This window comes from Lipophrys pholis, assembly GCF_963383615.2.
Source record: "Lipophrys pholis genome assembly, chromosome: 14".
Classification (NCBI taxonomy): Eukaryota; Metazoa; Chordata; class Actinopteri; order Blenniiformes; family Blenniidae; genus Lipophrys; species Lipophrys pholis.
The window spans coordinates 14,773,947-14,793,728 of record NC_137633.1 but is presented as its reverse complement, the minus strand read 5'-3'; the positions used below and the strand labels follow the sequence as shown (position 1 = coordinate 14,793,728).

General features: G+C 41.8%; 1 protein-coding gene across 1 annotated transcript in view; it reads right to left on the bottom strand.

Moving 5' to 3' along the window:
* The window catches only part of dph6 (diphthamine biosynthesis 6), a 55,949-nt gene extending 37,131 nt beyond the window's left edge, over positions 1-18,818 (bottom strand). The window contains exons 1-5 of the mRNA XM_080479754.1: positions 18,680-18,818; positions 18,295-18,386; positions 16,407-16,591; positions 2,380-2,453; positions 1,377-1,495 (exon numbers count right to left, since the gene is read on the bottom strand). Of these exons, the coding sequence (XP_080335880.1) occupies positions 1,377-1,495; positions 2,380-2,453; positions 16,407-16,591; positions 18,295-18,386; positions 18,680-18,702 (493 nt within the window). The 5' untranslated portion in view covers positions 18,703-18,818. The remainder of the gene's footprint in view (positions 1-1,376; positions 1,496-2,379; positions 2,454-16,406; positions 16,592-18,294; positions 18,387-18,679) is intronic.
* Between the last annotated feature and the right edge of the window lie 964 nt (positions 18,819-19,782).

Genomic DNA, 19,782 nt, shown 5'->3' with positions numbered 1-19,782 from the left:
ACGTCTCATTTTTAGCAACCAGTGGTAGAAACTCAAATTATGAGACACAAGCTGTCTGGCTTTGACAGACAATTTTTTTTTTTACATATACTCAACCCACATAAACAGTTCTGCTGCTCATCCCACAAGTGCATGTTCCTCCTATTAAAACAAGAATTGTTATAATAGAATACTTTTTTTTTTCAACACATTTTATCTTTTTCAAGCGTATATTAAAAAAAAAAATGAAATATTGAGTAAAATATATTATTTCACTGGAAAAAAAAATAAGCGGCGACATCATCTCTCAACTGATGGGCATCTGACAAGTCATGTTAATTATATCCAAAATGTCCTTTATCAAATCCATTAAAAAATGACAAATGGTTTCAGAACATAAAGTTCCAAAGACAAATGACTTGACAAGTGCATTCTAGAAAAAGGTTATACGAGAAGCGTTGAAAGACACGCAGAATATCCTCAACTTCTCTCTGCGGGTCATCAGTCAGGCGCGGACCCCTTTTCGACTGATTGCTTCCAAAGGTGACAACAAGCACTTAACAGCACATAAACAGTGTCTACATGATGATCTATCGCCATGAGTAGTTTGAGAGTAAAAAGAACCATTTGTAGCGATAATTATCATTTATCACCGGCACCGAGAGGATCCGGCTGCATGTCAAGTAGAAACAGGTAGAGATCTTAACATTATGTATCAGTGAAAAGAAAAAGAAAACTTTTTTTCCTCCAAGTCTCTGCTGTTATTCAGTAATCTGATCTTCCTGTCCTCAGGCTGCAAAACAGGCAGCTAGAAAGCAGGCGACACGACATTAACCTCTTTCAGTGCTGAAGCAGTTGTAAAAAAAAAAAACGTGAATGAGAGATACCAGATTTTAATCTTCGCTTCACGGACCATGTGTTCTGAGCTATGCATAAGCAGCGAAAGCCGCGTCTCTCACACACAATGGGGACATGCGTCGCTTATTGACAGGTTGCATTAATGTGCAGGGCAATCACCAGTGATTATTCCTCAACTGCCACCCCCACCCTCCCAACACCACCGCGTGCTTGCCTCCCACCTCCTCCCTCTGTGCTTCTTATCTTTTCATATTGTTCTCTGCTTCAATACGTTTGCCGCTGGCACAAGTCTCAACACCACGGCTAAGCCAGAGATTAATGATTGGGGCATTACTCGGCTTGTCTCTCTTTTTCTCTCTGGTTACTTAGGCGATTACCTCCTCCTATTCCTCACTTATCCAAATTCGGTCCCTTTGAACCCCATACCCAAAGAGCATCTTGACAAGAAGTTAATTAAATAAGCAAAATTAGGATCAGCAAAGGGTCGCTTTTAAACTTTTAGCAAACTCGCTAAGACACAGAGAGACACACAAACTCACCAAAGGCAGCAACTTTGATGAGAATAGCATGCAGATCCGATGAGATCATCTCAGAGAGCAGGGACTCCTGGTCTCGACGCCACAGGTAGGCCAAAGGCTGCAAACCAAGCCGCAAACATCTGGGGTACAGGCGAAAAGGATGCAAAGTGGTTAATACTGAATAACTGCCAACTGCAGAACAACTTCAAAGCAAACTTGGCTGTGCGTCTTTTCTCTTGGCGGGAAAGGTACCACCCTGATAGGTCCACATGCTCTCACCTGCCACCTCGGCATTCACAGGGAAGACAAACACGCACGCACGTACACACAAAACCAACAATTTAAGCTATGGCTTGTCTGTCATATAAACTCATGTGAAACACACATTCCCTCAGCAGGTAACTGGAGCCCAACTGTCTGCAGACAAATGGCTCCAGCTTAAAAAAGTATCTGAGATATTGATGTGCATATGTGTGTCTCTACTCTGTGTGTGGGAAACAACAGCTGACTGACAGCAGGATTTGTTAATAAGAACAGATCTATTGTGCATCTCAGTGTCCAGTCTTGGAAAGTGTAGAATAACACGGATTGAAAGAAAGAGGTAAAACAAGAAGGAGGTATCTGTAGCACACTCATCTTCCTCGAAATAGGAACTACGTTTCACCTCCAATGCAAATGTTTATTTTTTTTATACTAACAAAATACCACGGCAGTTATGAAACTATCAGTTTTGTACCTCTTAGGGAAATCGTTGCTTCATAAAAGCTGAGTCACATCCTAAAAATCAAAGCCAACATTAATAATATGGAATAAACAGAAAACAAAACACGATGTGTGTGCGCGCATGTATGCCAACAAAACTGGGTCCAAGTTTGGAACACACAGACTACAGAGGATGTACTCTTTTCCTCCAGTGAACCACAGACTGTGCGTCATTTGAGTTCAGAGGCCTAGACGCTGTGGGCGTGAACACTTTAGATAGAAAGTGAGCTCTGGACACTGAGAGTTTGTGTGTTTGACTTACACATTTTCCACACGGACCCTCTGGTAATCGGAGAGAATGGCCCCTACCGACACTGCCTCGACACCCTCCTTTTCCTGTAAGGAGAGGAAAAAAACAAAAAAAAAACCAGAGGCGACTTAACCCCAAATCAGTTTGTGGCTCCGTGATACACTGTCACGGCAACATGATGTCAGTCTTGTGAGGCCAAAAAAAATCCTCTCGAAACTTACAATGATACCCCAAAGTGTTGTGTGACCAAAACCACGCAAACACATGTAAACATGCGTGCACACACACAGAGCAGAAGAGGCAAAGAAAGCAAATTCCTGACAGTTTTTCCTTTCAGTGGACCACAGTCCTGTGGGGATGTTTACACTCTGGTCGCACAAGGCCTTCATGGTCCAGCCCATATCCCCCGGAGGTTTCTGTGTACATGGCGGTGTGAGTGAACGTGTGTGTTTATGCGTACGACGCAAGCATGTGACTGGAGGCACTGGCACCACCAAAGGCGGCTGCTGGACCTTATCAGCGGGCGGGTGTGAGCAGGAGATGAGAGTGCATGACCGCAGCCTCCATCCTCTACACCCAGTCGGAAGATAGAAACGCACTGACAACTTGAAGTATCAGCGGAACTTTGGGTCCGTGAGTGGCATGTATCTTTAATATTGCTGAGGGCTAATCTAATTGCTTTTCATATCATATTCATATTTCAGAAACAGTGAGACAACTGTGCACTCGAGAGATACAGACACAGCCTTGAGATGCATTCAATCTTCTTTCACGAATACGGCCTTGATCCGGAGTGACACACACAAACAAACACACACGTGCACGCTGTTGCTGCCTGCTGACGCACAAGCGCGCTCAGACAAGAATGCACAACTTCCATCCCCACCTCCTAGGGCCTCCCCCTGCCCACACACACCTGCAGATTCATTAGAACATTACATGGGCTGTAATTAGAAGGAGAGGCATGGGTAGAGGCAGTGGAGGGATGCCCAAGTCTCCAGTAAATTACCTTGTAGCCATTATCAATTTCCCTGGCTACTGGTCCTTAAGATAACCCCCCCCCCCCCAACCCCTCCTTCTCCCTGTGGTCCCTTCCTGCAATTTTTCTCTGCCTGATAAACATGCTGATTAAAGCGAACAGCGTGTAAACCTTTGATACTTTCCTAAATGAAATCCATGCCCTGCCTGGGGCCTGACGCTGAGCTGAAATGCACTGTGCTTCTCACATGCAAACACACACACACAACGACGCGCCAGCTAATCAGATAAAGGATGTGCTCTGCGTGTGTGGGGCCGTGTGTATTTGTATGTGCGTGATGGCGATGCTGCCAAAGACGTGCGGTTTAAGGCAGAAGCTAAACACATACGGACAAATACACAGCCAGAATTTATCTCTTTGACCTAAAGTTAAACACCAAGAGATCTCCAGAAGAGATTCAGTACTCGAGCTTTAATATCTCTTAAAATGTGTCCAACACTGGAATGTGCGTTACAGTAAGTTCCACCGCCCGGTGACAGTAATTAAGTCAGACTGATAACATTTCAGTCCAGCACAGAGTGGAGGAGGCTGCAGGCAGTGTCATGTAATTGTAGGTAAGCCTCAAGGCCAACACTCTATTCTAATACAATGATAACCTTTTCCCTAAATGCAAGTGTCACTCCCTAAAGAGGCAAATTAGGAGGTAAAAGGTGGGATAAGGGGAGACGCAGAGAAAGAGGAGCAGATAGACGAAGGGGAGTGTTGAAGGAACACCATACATCAGCACCAATTTGGTCTCTTGGTTTTAAACTTGGCAGGGCCTGACAGGAGATCGGAGCATCAGAGCAACAACAAACAACAAACAACAGCTTTGTCTCACATTTCGGTCTCCATGTCTCCCTCGGTCTCTCTGTTGTAGGCACCTTGGACCCGCGAGGTTTGACTCTGCCTGGATTAATTAAAAGGTTTCTCTCGTTCCGTTTTTTTTTTTTTTTTTTACATCCTATAATACAGCCTTGTACCCATGCACAGACGCTAATGATAACACTGGATAAACTTCTCACACATCCCCTTGTTCTCACAGGCGTCTAACTATCAGACCATTTGGCTAAAGCTTTGGGAAACGATTATTTTTGGATATGGTTATGTTTTTGTCGCCATTATAGCCATCACCGGCAGACAGGCCGGAATGAGGGGGCAGCTGGATGTGATTTTACAAATTCTAGCCATATTTTCTCATCCTCTATGGGAGAAGGTGGGATAAATTATGGTGAAGAAGGGGTATATGCACATATAAATCGAGAGCTGAGGGATGTTATGGGAATTGTTCTATGTGTATTCATGATGCTATAAAAAACACAAACTTTGATTTTATAGTGGCTGAAAAATTTATCAAAATAGTTTATAGTGGAAATATTTGAAAAAGTGACTAGGTAGCTCACGAAGCTCAGTATAATAATAAATAATAATAAAATCTTTATGAGACCTATCTGACTAAACGATGTTTTGACTGCATTAGAGGTGGGATCTTGCTAACGTAATTGTAAATCAAGGCAGGGGTCACGAGGAGGTCTGTGACCTACTAGCCACTCTTCTTTCTTCATGAATGTTGGCAGAGGATGTGAAGAAAGAGCGTCCTCCCTGCCCTGACTCCCATGTCACTTTTCTTTTTTCAACATTTAATGACCCTTGTTCATTAAAGGAAGCCTCACCTGATCCAGGACCCGAGGCCCTGCATTAACTCATGCCCAGAGCGGGACTAATTCTGGCATGGCAGCGTGCAACAGTGCAACCCCCTCGCAGCCCTGTCAGAGGCAGACTAAACAAAGGCCTGGCCTGGCTTCCCCTGGACTCTCCGGCAGGCAGAAACACTATTAATGAGGATCTATGGCCCAGAGCAATGGAAGTCCTCGGTCCCCCCAGCCATGTCCATCAGGGTACTTAGCCCCATGCAGTCATTAACTTCTGTTACTAATTGTCAAATTCATTAAACTAATCCTTCCCCCACATCCGGATGTCTCCTGTGGAAATGGATGGAGAGGGCTGAGTTATTAAGATGTCAACTGTGGAGAAGATTAAGGCCAGCAGACATGCTCCACAAAGAAACGATACGGCCATTAAACTCTATATCAAGGTAGTGTGCGTGATATACTTCGTAATTATATATACATTCATCTTAGTAAGGGGGTAAAAGACTGCTTCAAATGTATTCACAGTCACAGACATGCCTTCAGTCAAGACATGTCTCAGCCCCACAGATACATACATGGAAATCACTAAGCAAAGAACTTGAACTTGAATGCACATATTTTATCAGCTCTCTGTTTTGAAGGTACAGCACTTACCCATGCCACACATTCAGTCAGGGTAATATTCCAGTCAAAGTCATTATCAGCAACCCACGCAATTAGAAATGCATAAAATATTAAAAATGCAATATTCATATTCATATGGAGTACATCAGAACCCTCATTAACTCTTTCTCAATGGCTGTCACAATGAGGTCTTAATTATACACCCTAACAATACAAAGCTCCATTTTGCAAAATGGTGGGTTTCCGAAATGCCTCCCTTCGTCTACCCTGACAAGAGGAGTCCGGTAAACAGTGCTGCAAGCTATTACAGACACAAAGTCACAGATTTCCTTTTACAAATTCCTGCTTTTATCAGGTTGTTGATATGGACGCTGTTTGACTCCTCTGTGATACTGGGGAGCTGGGAACCACGACTATGTGGGGGAAATTAATTAAAGTGGTTTGAATGACAGTTTGCTCAAGGGCACCGGGGTACCATCACATACTGTCTATTGCCGCAATCACTTTGTCACACCGTCACCACGTCTGACCTCATAGCCTCCAATCCCGTCCCCCTTCTATTCAACATTCCCTCTCTTGTCCATCTTTCCTCCCCTTCATTCATCTCCTCCCAGATCCATCAAATAAGTGACTGGATGCAACATGGTTTTAATGTTCTCTGCATTAGATCAGCTCTCTCGTAATGTAATGGGATTGTTCTTGCCATGTTTTCCTGCATGGTGGGAGGATGAGGAGGAGGAGGGGGTTGGACCATGTTGTAAGAGCTCAAGTAGATGTGGTACATGCAATGGGGCCCTGCTAGGGTCAAGCGATTGTGTTTAATGCAATGCGGACATAGTCCCGGGGCGTGTTGGGCTGTCCTGACAGCTCAGACATGCCAAACTGACAGGAAGCTTAGTGTGAGCTTAGTAGGAGGAGACACTGCTTATTTGTTGTAAATCAGCTTCCTCATTATCATTCCCTGTATGCAGGTACACTCCAAGGTGACTCCCACACTTGGTAGAGAAGTGACTGGGTGTGGATACATGTGGACAAGATGAAGGATATGAAGGATTGGAACCATTATGATTTTGTGGGCTTCACTCATTGTTTGCAAACTTATAATCTGCTTACATAGTATAAACTGAGGTAGAAACACCATGTACTATGTCTGATCCATCAAAACACAGCAACAAAATGACATGCTGGCTTAGGGAATGTCTTTGTTAAACAAACAGCGGTCAAAATCTTGCTCCAAAAGGCTTTCAGAGACATTCCCGTTGGTAAATTGGTCAGGCTGTGTGTTTGATGCAGCTGTTGAAAGACGGTCTCTTCCCTTTGTGCTTGTGGATGACTCAACACGTGTCAGTCCTCGACCGTAACAGAGTAGTGGAATAAGAAAAACAAAGTTCTTACAAAGCCAGCTGCTCACGAACCTCAATGCCCCCGACCGGTTCCTGAGATGATGCAGGCCCGAGTTGGAAGGAGGGGAGAGAGGAAGCAGACGAGGGGAGAGTGTTATCCTCCGCTGAGGCCGCGGTGCAGGTGTGACCAGCCAGCAGAGGATATGACATGACACATTGTCTCTTCAACGTGACGAGTGAGTCACACTTATCTACCAGAAGAAATGTGACGAGTGACGGGCTAGTATGCACTGATTAGGGTCCGGGGGAAGACCAAAAAGAAACTTCTGATTTTATCCACTGAAATCTGACTGCAGCTATTCACCAGTGAGCTTGCATTTGTACAGTTTACTAGCCTGAAGTTTACACGCACGTGCGTGCACACACACACACACATACACACACACGCGCACACGCACACTCACAAGCACACTGTAGTCTTGGATAGTGATTCATTTACAATGACAGAACTGTTTTCAGCAATAGAGCCTGAGCATAAATATGCCATGCCGCACAGCTGGAAAACGTAGAAATTCATCAGGGTTAAAAAGTAGAGAGATTAACGTTTCACGAGTTTCCTCTCAGATATATACGGTTACGTAAACACAGACCCAGCCAGTTGTCAGACAGGGAGGGAGAAGGCCTTCGCCAAAGCAAGCACTAGTTTCAGCAGGCCAAGGACAAAGAGGCTTTCCACATCGACACACACGGAAAAACTAAATGTTGGGAAGCAGCAGAAGGACATAAGGTTGTTTATCGATGTTGTGAACGTTCATGAATACCTGCAATTCAAGCAAATAACTTCAGTTATGAATCAGGTTTTAAAAATGCAACATTTTATTATTTTGTCTCGTTATTAATCAAATAGTCACTGCAGGCCTCGACCTTCAGCCGAATAGCTGCTTTGGGAATTTTGAGCCAGAAAGAAATTGTGTAACTCCCTCCAAACATTTGAACCATGATTTTTTTTTTTCTAAAGCGTCAGTAATATCTGAAATCATAAGAGTCCCAGCTCTGTCATTGCAACATTCCCATTAGGCTGAGGTAAAAGTCTTTGAGTGTCTGAAACAGGAAGCTGCTCCCAGAAAGTGAGAGGGGCAGAATCAAAGAGACTTATGCCACAGAGAGGTAAACTATGTCGGCCGCTTTTTATGGCCCAGAACAAGCACCTAGTCCACATGCATGCACGTGTACTGATGCCCCTGTTCATACACAGTCATGCACCGGCCTCTGCATACACACACTCCAAAATGTAAATGTTTTTCTGGTGAGGTCAGGTTCCAGGCTCTTGGCATCTTGTCCTCCATCCTCCACCGCCCAGAGAGAGGGAGAGAGAGAGAGAGAGACTTGAGGGAAAATATGGTAGTGATGCTGGTTTAACCCACTCCTCCAGACACCAGACAGTGTTTTTCTACGCCTGGTTATGACTTTAGCTGCGGGGGGTGATGGGGCCGGCCACAAATACTTCTTGAGGGGAACGGTTCGCAAAACAAGACATAAAAGCCCTCTTAATTTCTGAGTGGATGAGTGGCAGGGAGTTGAAAGACTTCACACTTTCCCTGTGCGACGGCCAGGGTTGTTGTTGATTCTGGTCAGTTTGAAAAATGTTATTACAAGTGCAATCTCTTCTCCGACTTCTGTTTCCCTAGATTTAGATTTTGTGATGGTCTGAGAGACTAACAACAGCAACTGTGAGGGCAAAATTATAATTACTTTTTTCATTTAATTTTCATTTGATATTTCCCTGAAAGCCTGTGTGGTGGTCCCCAACTCTGAGTCCAGGGACCCTCCTTGTGGGCAGCACCAAAGATCACAGAGGGGCCCAAAATTTCACCTACTCAGTTGGAAGCTGCCTTTTTTCTTTTTACATTCAAGGTTTGGGTTGGCATCTTTTCTTTGGGGTAACATGGAGAACTTCAAGGAAAAACTGTAGAAAACCACAACAGTCGAGTAGCTGAAAAGAGTAACGGGAGATGGCTGAACATGTCCACTACAGAGGACACACGTCACGAGGCTTGGTCCCAGCCTGGGGAAGGCAAGTAAATCTTAAATCAAATATTCCAAATGCAATTTTTCAAAGAAGTACAGAATGCATTAAAGAAAACATAATAACATAAATCCAGATATAAAGATTAGTAGTCTTGACATGAGAAAACAAACAAAAAACTTTAAATGATTTTGCCAAGACGAGAATTATTTTTCCTTCTGCCTCTTTTATAAACACACAACCAAAAGAGAGAAATTATGGGAATAAACTTTACATAATGGTGTATTTACTTCAGTGGATTACAAAACATACTGGGCAATAGCTAAAATGCAAATTGCCAAAGATCCACACACAATTCAGTCAGCATCAAAATGAAACCAGAAAGACGGACCATAAACACACACGTTCTTCATTGAAACATTGTTCAGCCGAGCAGTTTGGAGTGGTTCATGCCCTTGGCAGGGCGAGATAAGGCTATCAGTTTCCATCATCACTAAACAAGATTGCGCAAAGTACATTAAGCAGAAAAATACAAACAAATTACAAAGGCTGGAGGCTGGAGTCTTTATCTAATGTTTGTGGGGACTGCCAGCGTCAGTTGGTGGGAAATGGGCCTGCATCTAATAGATCCTGTCCCACCACTTCCACACGACCAGCGAACAATACACAGTGCCATTATCTCAGCGCTAATGCTATCCTTCCTCATGTGCAAAACAAGCATGTAATCTCAATCCCACTGCCACTGTGTCGCACAACATAAATACAAGCATCTCAGACCGGAGGAAAAGAAAACAATGGCGATCGGGTGGAGAATGACAGCTGGTTGAGAAGCTCTGTACCTGCTCCGGCTGCGATGTACTCTTAAGGCATCGGAAACTTTGCTGAAATACAATGAAATAAACTTTCCACAGAAGTCCATTGGCCCTTAACTGCTTGTAAAGCTACTTCCAATAACACCATTTAGAGGGCTCTCTGCGCTACAACAAGCTTGCATTAGCTTTGTTATTGATCTGATCTTCTAAACCCTCGCTGTGACCCCAGAGGTCATGATTTATGTATTAAGCAGCTTTTTAAAGAAATCCATTTTCCTGTTGAGCCCCCGATGTACGTCTAATGCGGCACCATGCCGGTAATCAGAGAAGGGCTGCGCGTTTGATTCTGACCCCTCCCTTTCACAGTTCACACCCTTCTTCAACATCTTGTCTCACAACACCTCAGCAGCCTAATCAATACGACAGAGCTCCTGGTTTGACTGGAGATTCCTCCATCTGCCTGCCTGCCAGCCAACGCCTCCTCCTCCTCCTCCTCCTCCTCTCTGTTCCTTTCCTTCTCATCTCTCATGGTCCTTCTCCCTTCTTTCCTCGCAGCAGGATGCACCTCCATCAGGGCACTCGTAACACGGCGGTGCCGAGCTTCTAAAGGGTCCAGATGAAAGTGCGACAACAACACAATGGAGACAACCGTGCCAGCAGAAGAAAAGGAAGGAGGAGTGAGTGAGAGGAAAGATTGAAAAAGAATGTTTGGACTTGTGGACAGACCGGCTCTGCTATCTCAGAGGGCCCCGGTCTTGTCTGCTGATGTCGATAACGGAGCAGCAGAAGTGACTGAGGATGAGGAGGGGTTTTGTGTGTAATGAAGGTCAGGAAATACAGCAGATTTGGGGGGGGGGGGGTTGCGGAAAGGATTATCTTTTTCATCTACAAGGGCAAAAAGTCCCAATACGTCTCTGCTTGATTTTGCTAAGGCATAACTGAAAAAAAAAACAACAAAAGATGTAGAGGTGTTAGATGTTAAATGACCCATCAAATTGATGCAAAACAATAAAGTAAGTTTTTTATTTTTGTTTTTAATTAATCCTCACAGTGTTTTAGGTGTTTCAGGGAAAGTCAAATGTATTAGAGGATGGAAAATTAGATCTGAAAGTAACATTTCCATCGTTCTCATAGCCGAGTCTCAGTGTGACAGAGATGTTGCAGTGCTGCTAATTAGAGCTGGCAGAATAGAACATGTGCATAGATATCATCTATTGTTCCTCATCACTCTAATGAGCTTAAATGTCTTTGTCTTTATTCATCAGCTCAAAGGTTGTAGAGCTTCTGCAATACAGTCATTTTCTTTTTATATCCTACACCGACGCTACAGTTGCATCTTTCCAAAACTCACACACTTTATTAAAGTGTTTCACGAACACCAAATTACACAAGGAACATGCATGGCCACTACTCATGTGCAGGATCGATTCACTTGCAGATGACGAAGAGTAAAAGAGTGCGAATGAATGAGAGCAGTGACGTATCTTTGCCCGTGTTGAAAGAAGGTAAGCTGAGGAGAAACAAGAAGCAGAGGTGTGTAAGGAGAACAGAGATAGACCTGTTATCATGTAACAGGCCCAATTTGACCTTGAACACACACACACACGCGCACACACAGACCAGCAGCACCAGCAGCAGCAGCAGCAGCAGCAGCAGCAGCAGCAGGGTCACGGGGCATAAAGAGCCACTGTGTCAGGTCACAGAGCACAGAGAGAAGGATAAAGGACTTGAGGGATGTGATATGACTAATATGAGGGGTTTTGCTGTCCTTCGGGGGGACTGGCGTTACAGCTAGGGGTGACTGACACTGTTGATCTGTATCACACATTGGAGCAGATCACAACAGAGGAGCAGAACGGACACAAAATGAAGTATGGACACACAATCCACTAAATGTCACAATGTACAAGGAGACCTTTTTTTTTTTTTAAAGTAAAAAAAAAAGAAATAGAGCTTATATTAATTTGTAAAATACATCGTTTTTGGGATGTCGGCGTTCTGATTCTGTTGTGCATCCTGGCAGAGGACACAAAGATGTCATCTTGTCTATGAATATATAGCCTAAAGCTATAGATGTCCAAACGTGCCCCATCAGAACTGTTATTTCTCTCTCTCAAAGAGCGGGTTCAAAGATCAGCACCTAGCAGGATGGGACAGGGTACGGTGTGGCTTGCATATCTATCAGGTTACAGACTTCAAAGAAAGGCGGCCAGCGATGAGAGCAAAGGAGCTGAGGATAGGGCCACATTGTCATTCCCCCATTATCACTCCCGCCAGTGAACGGAGAGCTCATTTTTTTTCCTGATATAATTGGACTCCCCCCCCCCTCCCCTTCTATCAACAATAGTTCTGAAGAATATGATCTCGTCCTTTGAATCTTCTCAATGGTTCCAAACATTCTCTGAGGCCAAAGTGTGCAGAGTGGGTCTGGTTCGTCAGCTCATGGGAATGATCCATAGATGGCACTGTTGGCTCATGCTAGGAGCCGCTGCAAGAGGAGGAGGGACCGAACATCCACTTAAAACTCATCAACTTTGGATCTGAGAAAAAAAAAATAAAAAAAAATCTTTCATCAATGCTCAAGTGTCATTTGCCAAATATAATCGTGTAACTTCTAATTAATTCAAACTACTAGAAAAAAAAATCTTTCCAAATATCACACTTTCCAAACAGGATGCATAAAACTGTTCTTTTTCCAGCAATGGTGATTTAACAGCTCATTATCAAAAGAGATGTGTCCCCCCCCCCCCCTTCTCTATCTTTCACCCTTCTTTATCACTAATCAACAACACCAGAAACTTTACAGGGGAGGATTTTTTTTATTTGTTTTTTTTTCTTCACAAAAAAAAAAGAATGTATTGAGCTTGACTGAATGTGACAGAGATTGAGACAGTGTGACAGGATTTGAATAATTTAATCTCTTGCATAATGCGGAACAAATGGTAAAAGTTAGTCAACCTATCAATTAGTGAGGAGGACAAAAAACAACTCCAGATAGTGGTTACTTGAAATTTGAGATAAAAAAAAAGAAAAAAACTCTTATGGTTGCCATCACTCAGTGAGCGAGAAGAGGAAGCTCGTTGTTTATGGTGAAGGTCTGTTGATGACGGTGAAAGAGGTAAACGGAGAGACGACGAGAGGTCTGCTAGCCTTGCGAGGGCCCCATGGGAGTCCAACTCCCCTGATCTATGGCCCGTCTGACTGGTGAGGTCAGACCAGAGAAGCCCTGGAAATAGGAAATTAGCAGCCTTTTGCAATTAGAGCCCTGACCACAGGCAGAGATGGTATATTGCATCATACCCAAAGCTATGTCTGCTACTTTGCTGTGAATACTCGAAAAACTCACAAATTGGGAATGACTGTGTGTACCTTTTCGAAATATAAAAACAGACAAAACAAGACACTGGACAAGAAAAGCCAAGCGATTCCTTGTGTGGCTGTGCGAGTCGAGCTGAAGATTTCCACAGAAAATGGCAAAGAAAGTCAGGCAAAGGGCGCGAAAAGCCCCGAGGCAGGACGACTGGCCCCTGCCACTCAGGCGGTGTGTGGACATGCAAGGGCCCTGGAGCAGTCATCAGCTCCAGATGAACATGTCTCCACACAGAGCTACAGGAGGAACTGTGCATACCCAAACCCTTTCTCATTTACACCACATCAAGCCAAGTCCCACTTCAGCAACAAATCCAAACTATGGCCCATCTTTTTTTTTTTTTTTTTAAAAAGCTTGGATTTTGATACTGCCAGACAAAAAAAAAAAAAAAGAGATTTTGTCAGGCCACAGAGGGGCTAAAGTGCTACCCAGGTTCAATCCTGCACCGTGTTCCCGCTGACAGCAGGGAGAACTTTTGCTGTTGAAGTGTGTGTCCGGGTCGCTTCCTCATGGCTGCAGGCGGTCAGGTAGGCAGGCAGCGCCAGCGGTGTGTTAAACACACACGCAGTTATCTCTAACCTGTCAGTCAGCCACCCCGCACCACATTAGACCACCGAGGTCTCATACATAATTTGGCATCAAATGAATATTTCCTCAGCGTCCTGGCAAAAGTGGTATTTGATGAAATATTAATTTGGTGATTAATTTTTGCATCTGATCTTCTGTCAAGTGAGATAAAAAAAGAATGGATTTGTCCCCCCCTGTGGAGCAATTGTTCAAGGGCACCTCTCTCAAACTTTGCACATAAAAGTTTGATGAACTGATAGAACAGGCGCACTATTTTTTCAGTGAAATAAAAAAAAAAAAAAGGAAAACTAACTCCACTTTGAAAGTAAAACGAACACATACTAAATACGACAGAATGAAAACACTAACATGGGTTGCTAATCTTTTAGTCGGGGGTTTGGAAAGTCAACTGAAGCAACACAGAAACGGTCTCTTACAGATTGTATGATGGGTTTTCCAGTTACTTTGAAACTATAGCGAGTCCACTGTAAAGTATGTCAGTAGTGTCACACTGGATGAAGCTCAGATGAGGGAAGTTCACAATTGCTTTGAAAGCTTTTTCACTCACACATACAGTATACTTGGGCGATTCTTTTTCCCTGTAAGTGTCCTTGTGCATAAGATATGGCATTTGCGAACATGCATTTCTTAACATGCGCAGGAATAATAAAGTGAAGACATTTCGAGGTTTAAATAACAACGCAATGCTGCTACAGAGCAGGAGATTCAAACTGTTCGAATGAGGCTCCTTTCACTGAGCTTTAAGCACATTTGTCCTCCACAACTCTCATACCGAGATCTTTTGTGGCACACCAAGCAGTCGTCTGACGTTGAATATTGGACTTCCTGGTGTTTTTCACATTGGAAGACAGTGTGTTTCACGTGACAGTTATATGCTTTTAATTCATAAATATAGTCTGAGTCATCAGTTGTGGCTGTTACACTGATGATGATGCACTTTTGAAACTTAAATTTGTCCCCACAACATACACATTAAATTCAGCTCTCAAAATATATATATATATTTTTGGGTTATTGAACTTTTTACTTGGAAAAAAACGAGAACACAGATTATACATGTTGCTCACACTTTTGTGCATGTGTCACCGGTCTTTAACACTTGAATGAAAAGGTATTTAGCCATTAAATAAATAAATGAACCTCAATAAATGAATAAACATTGAAAAAGAAAAGAAAAAAAACCAATTACAGCTCTTATATATTCACCATCCTCCAGGTATTACCTATCGCGTAGACAAATGTCTGAACTCACAATAACAATAAAAACAATCATAATAATTCCAAATGAATATATAATAGAAATAAAGACAAACAATAATGATTATACTATAATAACAGGTTTGTCCACCACTATATGCGCGTCTCCCGAAAATAAATCCACCATCTGACTGAATATCTATTCCCTGTGATCAGCAACTTAAATTGGAAGAAAAAAATAATTTAAAATGGTAACGCAGATATTTGACACTGATCATAGTAAATATCAGAGATCTATCTTGCTGCATACATGTATAACATGGACTTGGAAGAGTCCAAACAATGAAAGAGAAAACACAATTTAAAGAGTGGAGTGGAGAAGAGCGAAAGAAAAAAAGAGGGGTGTATTATCACTGTAATCAACATCTTGTCCCAAAGTTAACATATATTCTATCCTGAATTTCCAACACCTTCCAAACTCATCTTGGTCAAGCCTCAGAATGAAAGTCAGCTTCTCCATCATAAAAATACCCCAGTCCACTCTGACCCAGTCAACAACTGTACGGCATCTTTCACCAACCATTTCCTCCTAACTGCTTTCGTACTCGCCATTACTAAAATATTGTATATATATTATATTTTCAGCGCCCTTCACAGTATCTGGAGTTAATCCCAGATGTAAGGTCTCCAACGCCGACGGAGTCACCATTCTCCAAGATGTTAAGATGCTCGGGCATTCCCACAACACATTAAACACACCTCTCAAAAATATTTTGATAAGATGATTAAGAAATGTAAGCTCTACTTCTTTGTCGAGCTCAAATCTTCCTCTGAATTAACAAAAATAAATAATGTACCACCAAAACTCAGCGGGGAACTCCTGCTCGACGCTGCGAAACTCATCATGCGGGTGGATGTGCTGTGGATTCTTATGTCTCACTATGCTGCGCCTGCTCTGGAAACAAAAGTACACAACCAAAGATAAAACACGGCATAGTTACACGGAGGGACCTGGACATCGTCCTTGAGAGGGATCACTATAAACTAAAACAAAAGGTGGAATTTATTGTGAGTGAGAACAATGCCAAGATGCCGCTTTTTAATTTTTTTTTTAACTTTCATGGATTAATGAAGTGAGTTTTAAAGCTGTGTTCAGTGTATGAACACTTTCCCTGCTTCACAATATTAATACAACAGTGTGTGCTTGCTTGTGTTTATAATAGCAATAAGGATAACGATGAATCTTTCAATTCGATGACGTATTCATTATTAGTGTTAACTGTAAACTAAGACATTTCAAAGGTAAGATCTAAAATCAAACAATGTGGGCGCTTCCAATATGAACTCCTGGCCAGACTCGGTAAACCACCAGAAGGATACACTGAACAACTTTCACTGAACAACTTTACCTTGACAAGGTGCAGCAGCTGATACAAGTCCTCCACCTCGTCTCCCTCTGTCTCCCTGTAGTTTCTGCTGGTGTCCAGACTGGAACCCTGGATGGTGCGTCTGTGCAGAGGAAGGTCCATGGCATCAGCATACAGCTCGATAGCCTGATGGCCCACCGTCTGGTACATGTAGCTGTCCAACTCATCTATGGCAGGAAGCACAATATGTTACAGCCCGTGCCCGACAATATCTCATTCATCATTTATGGGATTATGTTTAGTGAAGCAATTCTCTGTAAAAGAAGTACTTTGAAACATTTTACAGTGGCTACAACTAATTCATATTATCAGTGAAGTAATCAGTTGTATACTTAAAATGTAGCAACAAAAAAAGAATTTTTGGGGGTAAAAGATAGTGGACTATCCCATCAAACTCTATCACATGTTATAACATGTCAAAATTCCATTTTTAAAATTTACTGGCAAATATTTCAGGTTACTTGAGACGGTGAAAGGAGGATGTGAATGAAAGGCCACAGATTAATATGCTAGATTAATATACAACTCGCACAGGAATTCAGCCATTACATTTTTTTTTTCTGATTATTTGTTTTTGGACTGAAAACGCTGAACAGAAACACATTTCAGAGCAGATGTTTGTTTCTATTTGTGTTGCAACCAGTTTGCTGAAGGGAAGAGTTGACTCAGCTGAGAGAGGAAAGAGATTTTAGGATACGACAATTGAATGTAGTATTCAACTAAGTCCGCCTGTTAGACAGTATGAATTCATCATCTATTAAACTATAAAAACTAAAAGTTGCAGAAATGCTGCACTCTCAACCACGACCCTTCTATTAAAGTCCTCACCATCTTTGTTTTCCAAAGCCAATATCAACAAATCCACACACATTGCTTCTCCAATTAATTTACAGTTGTACTTTAAATTAGCGTTTCTTCAGGGAAATCAAAAATAGGCGAAATTAAATATGTATGTGTATAGTGAAATTCCAACAGTGGTCATACATGCTACCAAATGGAAGAAGATCTGGCTGATACTTAAATATCAGCTTCTCTTCAATCTAAATATGACAGGGATGCTTGGCTTCTTCAATGCCAATAAGACTTAGTCAGTCTTTCTGCTTTAATACATTTTGACATGGCAACACACAAACCTCTCCTTTTCTTGGCTCGCAGCTCCAGAAGAGCAATGTGACCCTTAACAGAGACAGAGGATTTAAAAGACAAAGTTTTCACTAAAATTCAATATATTTAACACTTATTGAATTTATCGCTTTTATATTATGGTTGTATGTTCTTACTTTTACCTTTTCATGTTTAAATGATCTGCTTTGACATGTCTGTTTCTCACGGGTACTAACTTTTGAAATTTCTTGTGCAATGTGCAATCACACTGAAGGTATTCTATATGATTCTATCTATTTAAATTATGGGCTTTACGTGATTATTAATTTAAGTAACAGACTCAGTATGAAAGTAAGTGCAACTAAACAATGGCCAAAAAATAAATACAAATATGATTACGTTCACGATACCTACATTATCCTACTGTGAATACAGTTTGATGGTTTAAACAGCAAAACAATATGTTGATGCATCTCCAATGTGAGCACAATTCAGCATTCTTTCAAAACTCTAATTAATTCAATTATCATAGTCTATGAGATCCCCTTGTCTTATGCCCTGCATGGCCTAATAAATGCACAAAACAAAACAAAATAATTTAGACATTGCTCATGTGCACAACCCAGCTGAAGAGGTAAATCTGCATGCAACATGCAGCTTATGCTGATAAAGTTCTTTAGAATAATGTATTACTGTACAGGTCCTAGTTTCTCAGTCCACAGGAGTGCAGCTGGCTGCTCCACATAGGCACAACATTTTCCCTCACCTGCGAGAGCAGGACGCAGGTTGGCCAGAGCTACGATCCGATGCCCAGCAGCAACACACTGCATCATGTTGTAGCAGCTGTCTTTGCCCCCACTGGAACACGGTGTGAAAAATAGGCACAGGAGTTACAATGCAGATATATACATTAATGTCCCTGACACTGCGTTAATATTACCCTGAATGGACGGGCATATTTGTAATTGAGGTTGCTCAGAATTATCTGTCAGGTACTCCAGTAGATTAGATTGATTTTGCCTTTTATTGCAGTCACAGTACAAAGCCCAGCTTTTCATTTGGCATGCAAACATTCGGCACTGTTTCTGCACAGCGGTAGAACACATCGCTGACAAAATTAACACATGTTTAAAGTAAAGAGATGTTATTACCTTATTAACGCCACCACTTTCATCTTTCTATATTCTGCTCTGGAGGATAATGATTAGCTCTGATCTTTAAAAATGTGAAAACTGCTCTTAGCAACCGGCGAATACAAACAACATGTGAGAGCTTAACTTCCGGGTTGGTGAAGGACCCGCTTTGTATATCAAGATGCCCTCTATTATGCCTGAAAGAAAATGAATACCAAATGGAGTATATATTTAGTAATAATAATGATGATGATGATGATGATGATGCTAATAATAATAATAATGCTAATAATAATGCTAATAATAATAATAATAATAATAATAATAATAATAATAATAATAATAATAGGAAGAAGAAGAAGAAGAAGAAGAAGAAGAAGAAGAAGAAGAAGAAGAAGAAGAAGAAGAATTAGAAAGGGAAAGGAAGGGAAAAAGAAAAGAAAGAAAAAAGAAGATGGAAAGAAAGGAAAGAGAAAAAAAAGCTAGCTAAAACTGCTCCAACCATCATGAAGTGCATGTTATAAAAGCTAAAAACAATCAAATATATATTAATAATATATCTAAATTGTAACTATAATATGTCATGAATACAACCCGTGCTTTTGTGTGCATAGCATTTTTGTTATAAATATGTTATCCGTTACCAATTTTCAATGTTTAACTGAATATTGCTGTTTACATACTATAGTACAGAATTAAATACATTCAAGAGTTGATATTTTCAGGTATTCAACTACTCTACTCCATTCAGCACAGTGGTTGAAAAGTGTTGTGACATTGTCATATGTTTGCTATAGACGAGGCTGTCAAATATGAGATGTGTGGGCTAAAACTGGCTTGTCAGAAGGTCCAATCCAGTCTGAAGGACAACCTTATGCAGAGTAAAAAATCAAAAGAAGACATTTACTGCATCTTTTTAAAATAAAAGTAACACTCTTTTATCATTTGTACAGAACAACGGATGACAATATTGCCCATAATACACCTGTGAAAAGCTAGTTTCCTCCTAGCATGGAAGCCATGCACAGTGAGTTTGTGAGAGTGTGCATGCTGAAAACTGCAGAACCTATACAGCCAAGGAAACAGCAGATTGTTGCATAGATTAGCCTGGAGAAAAGGAT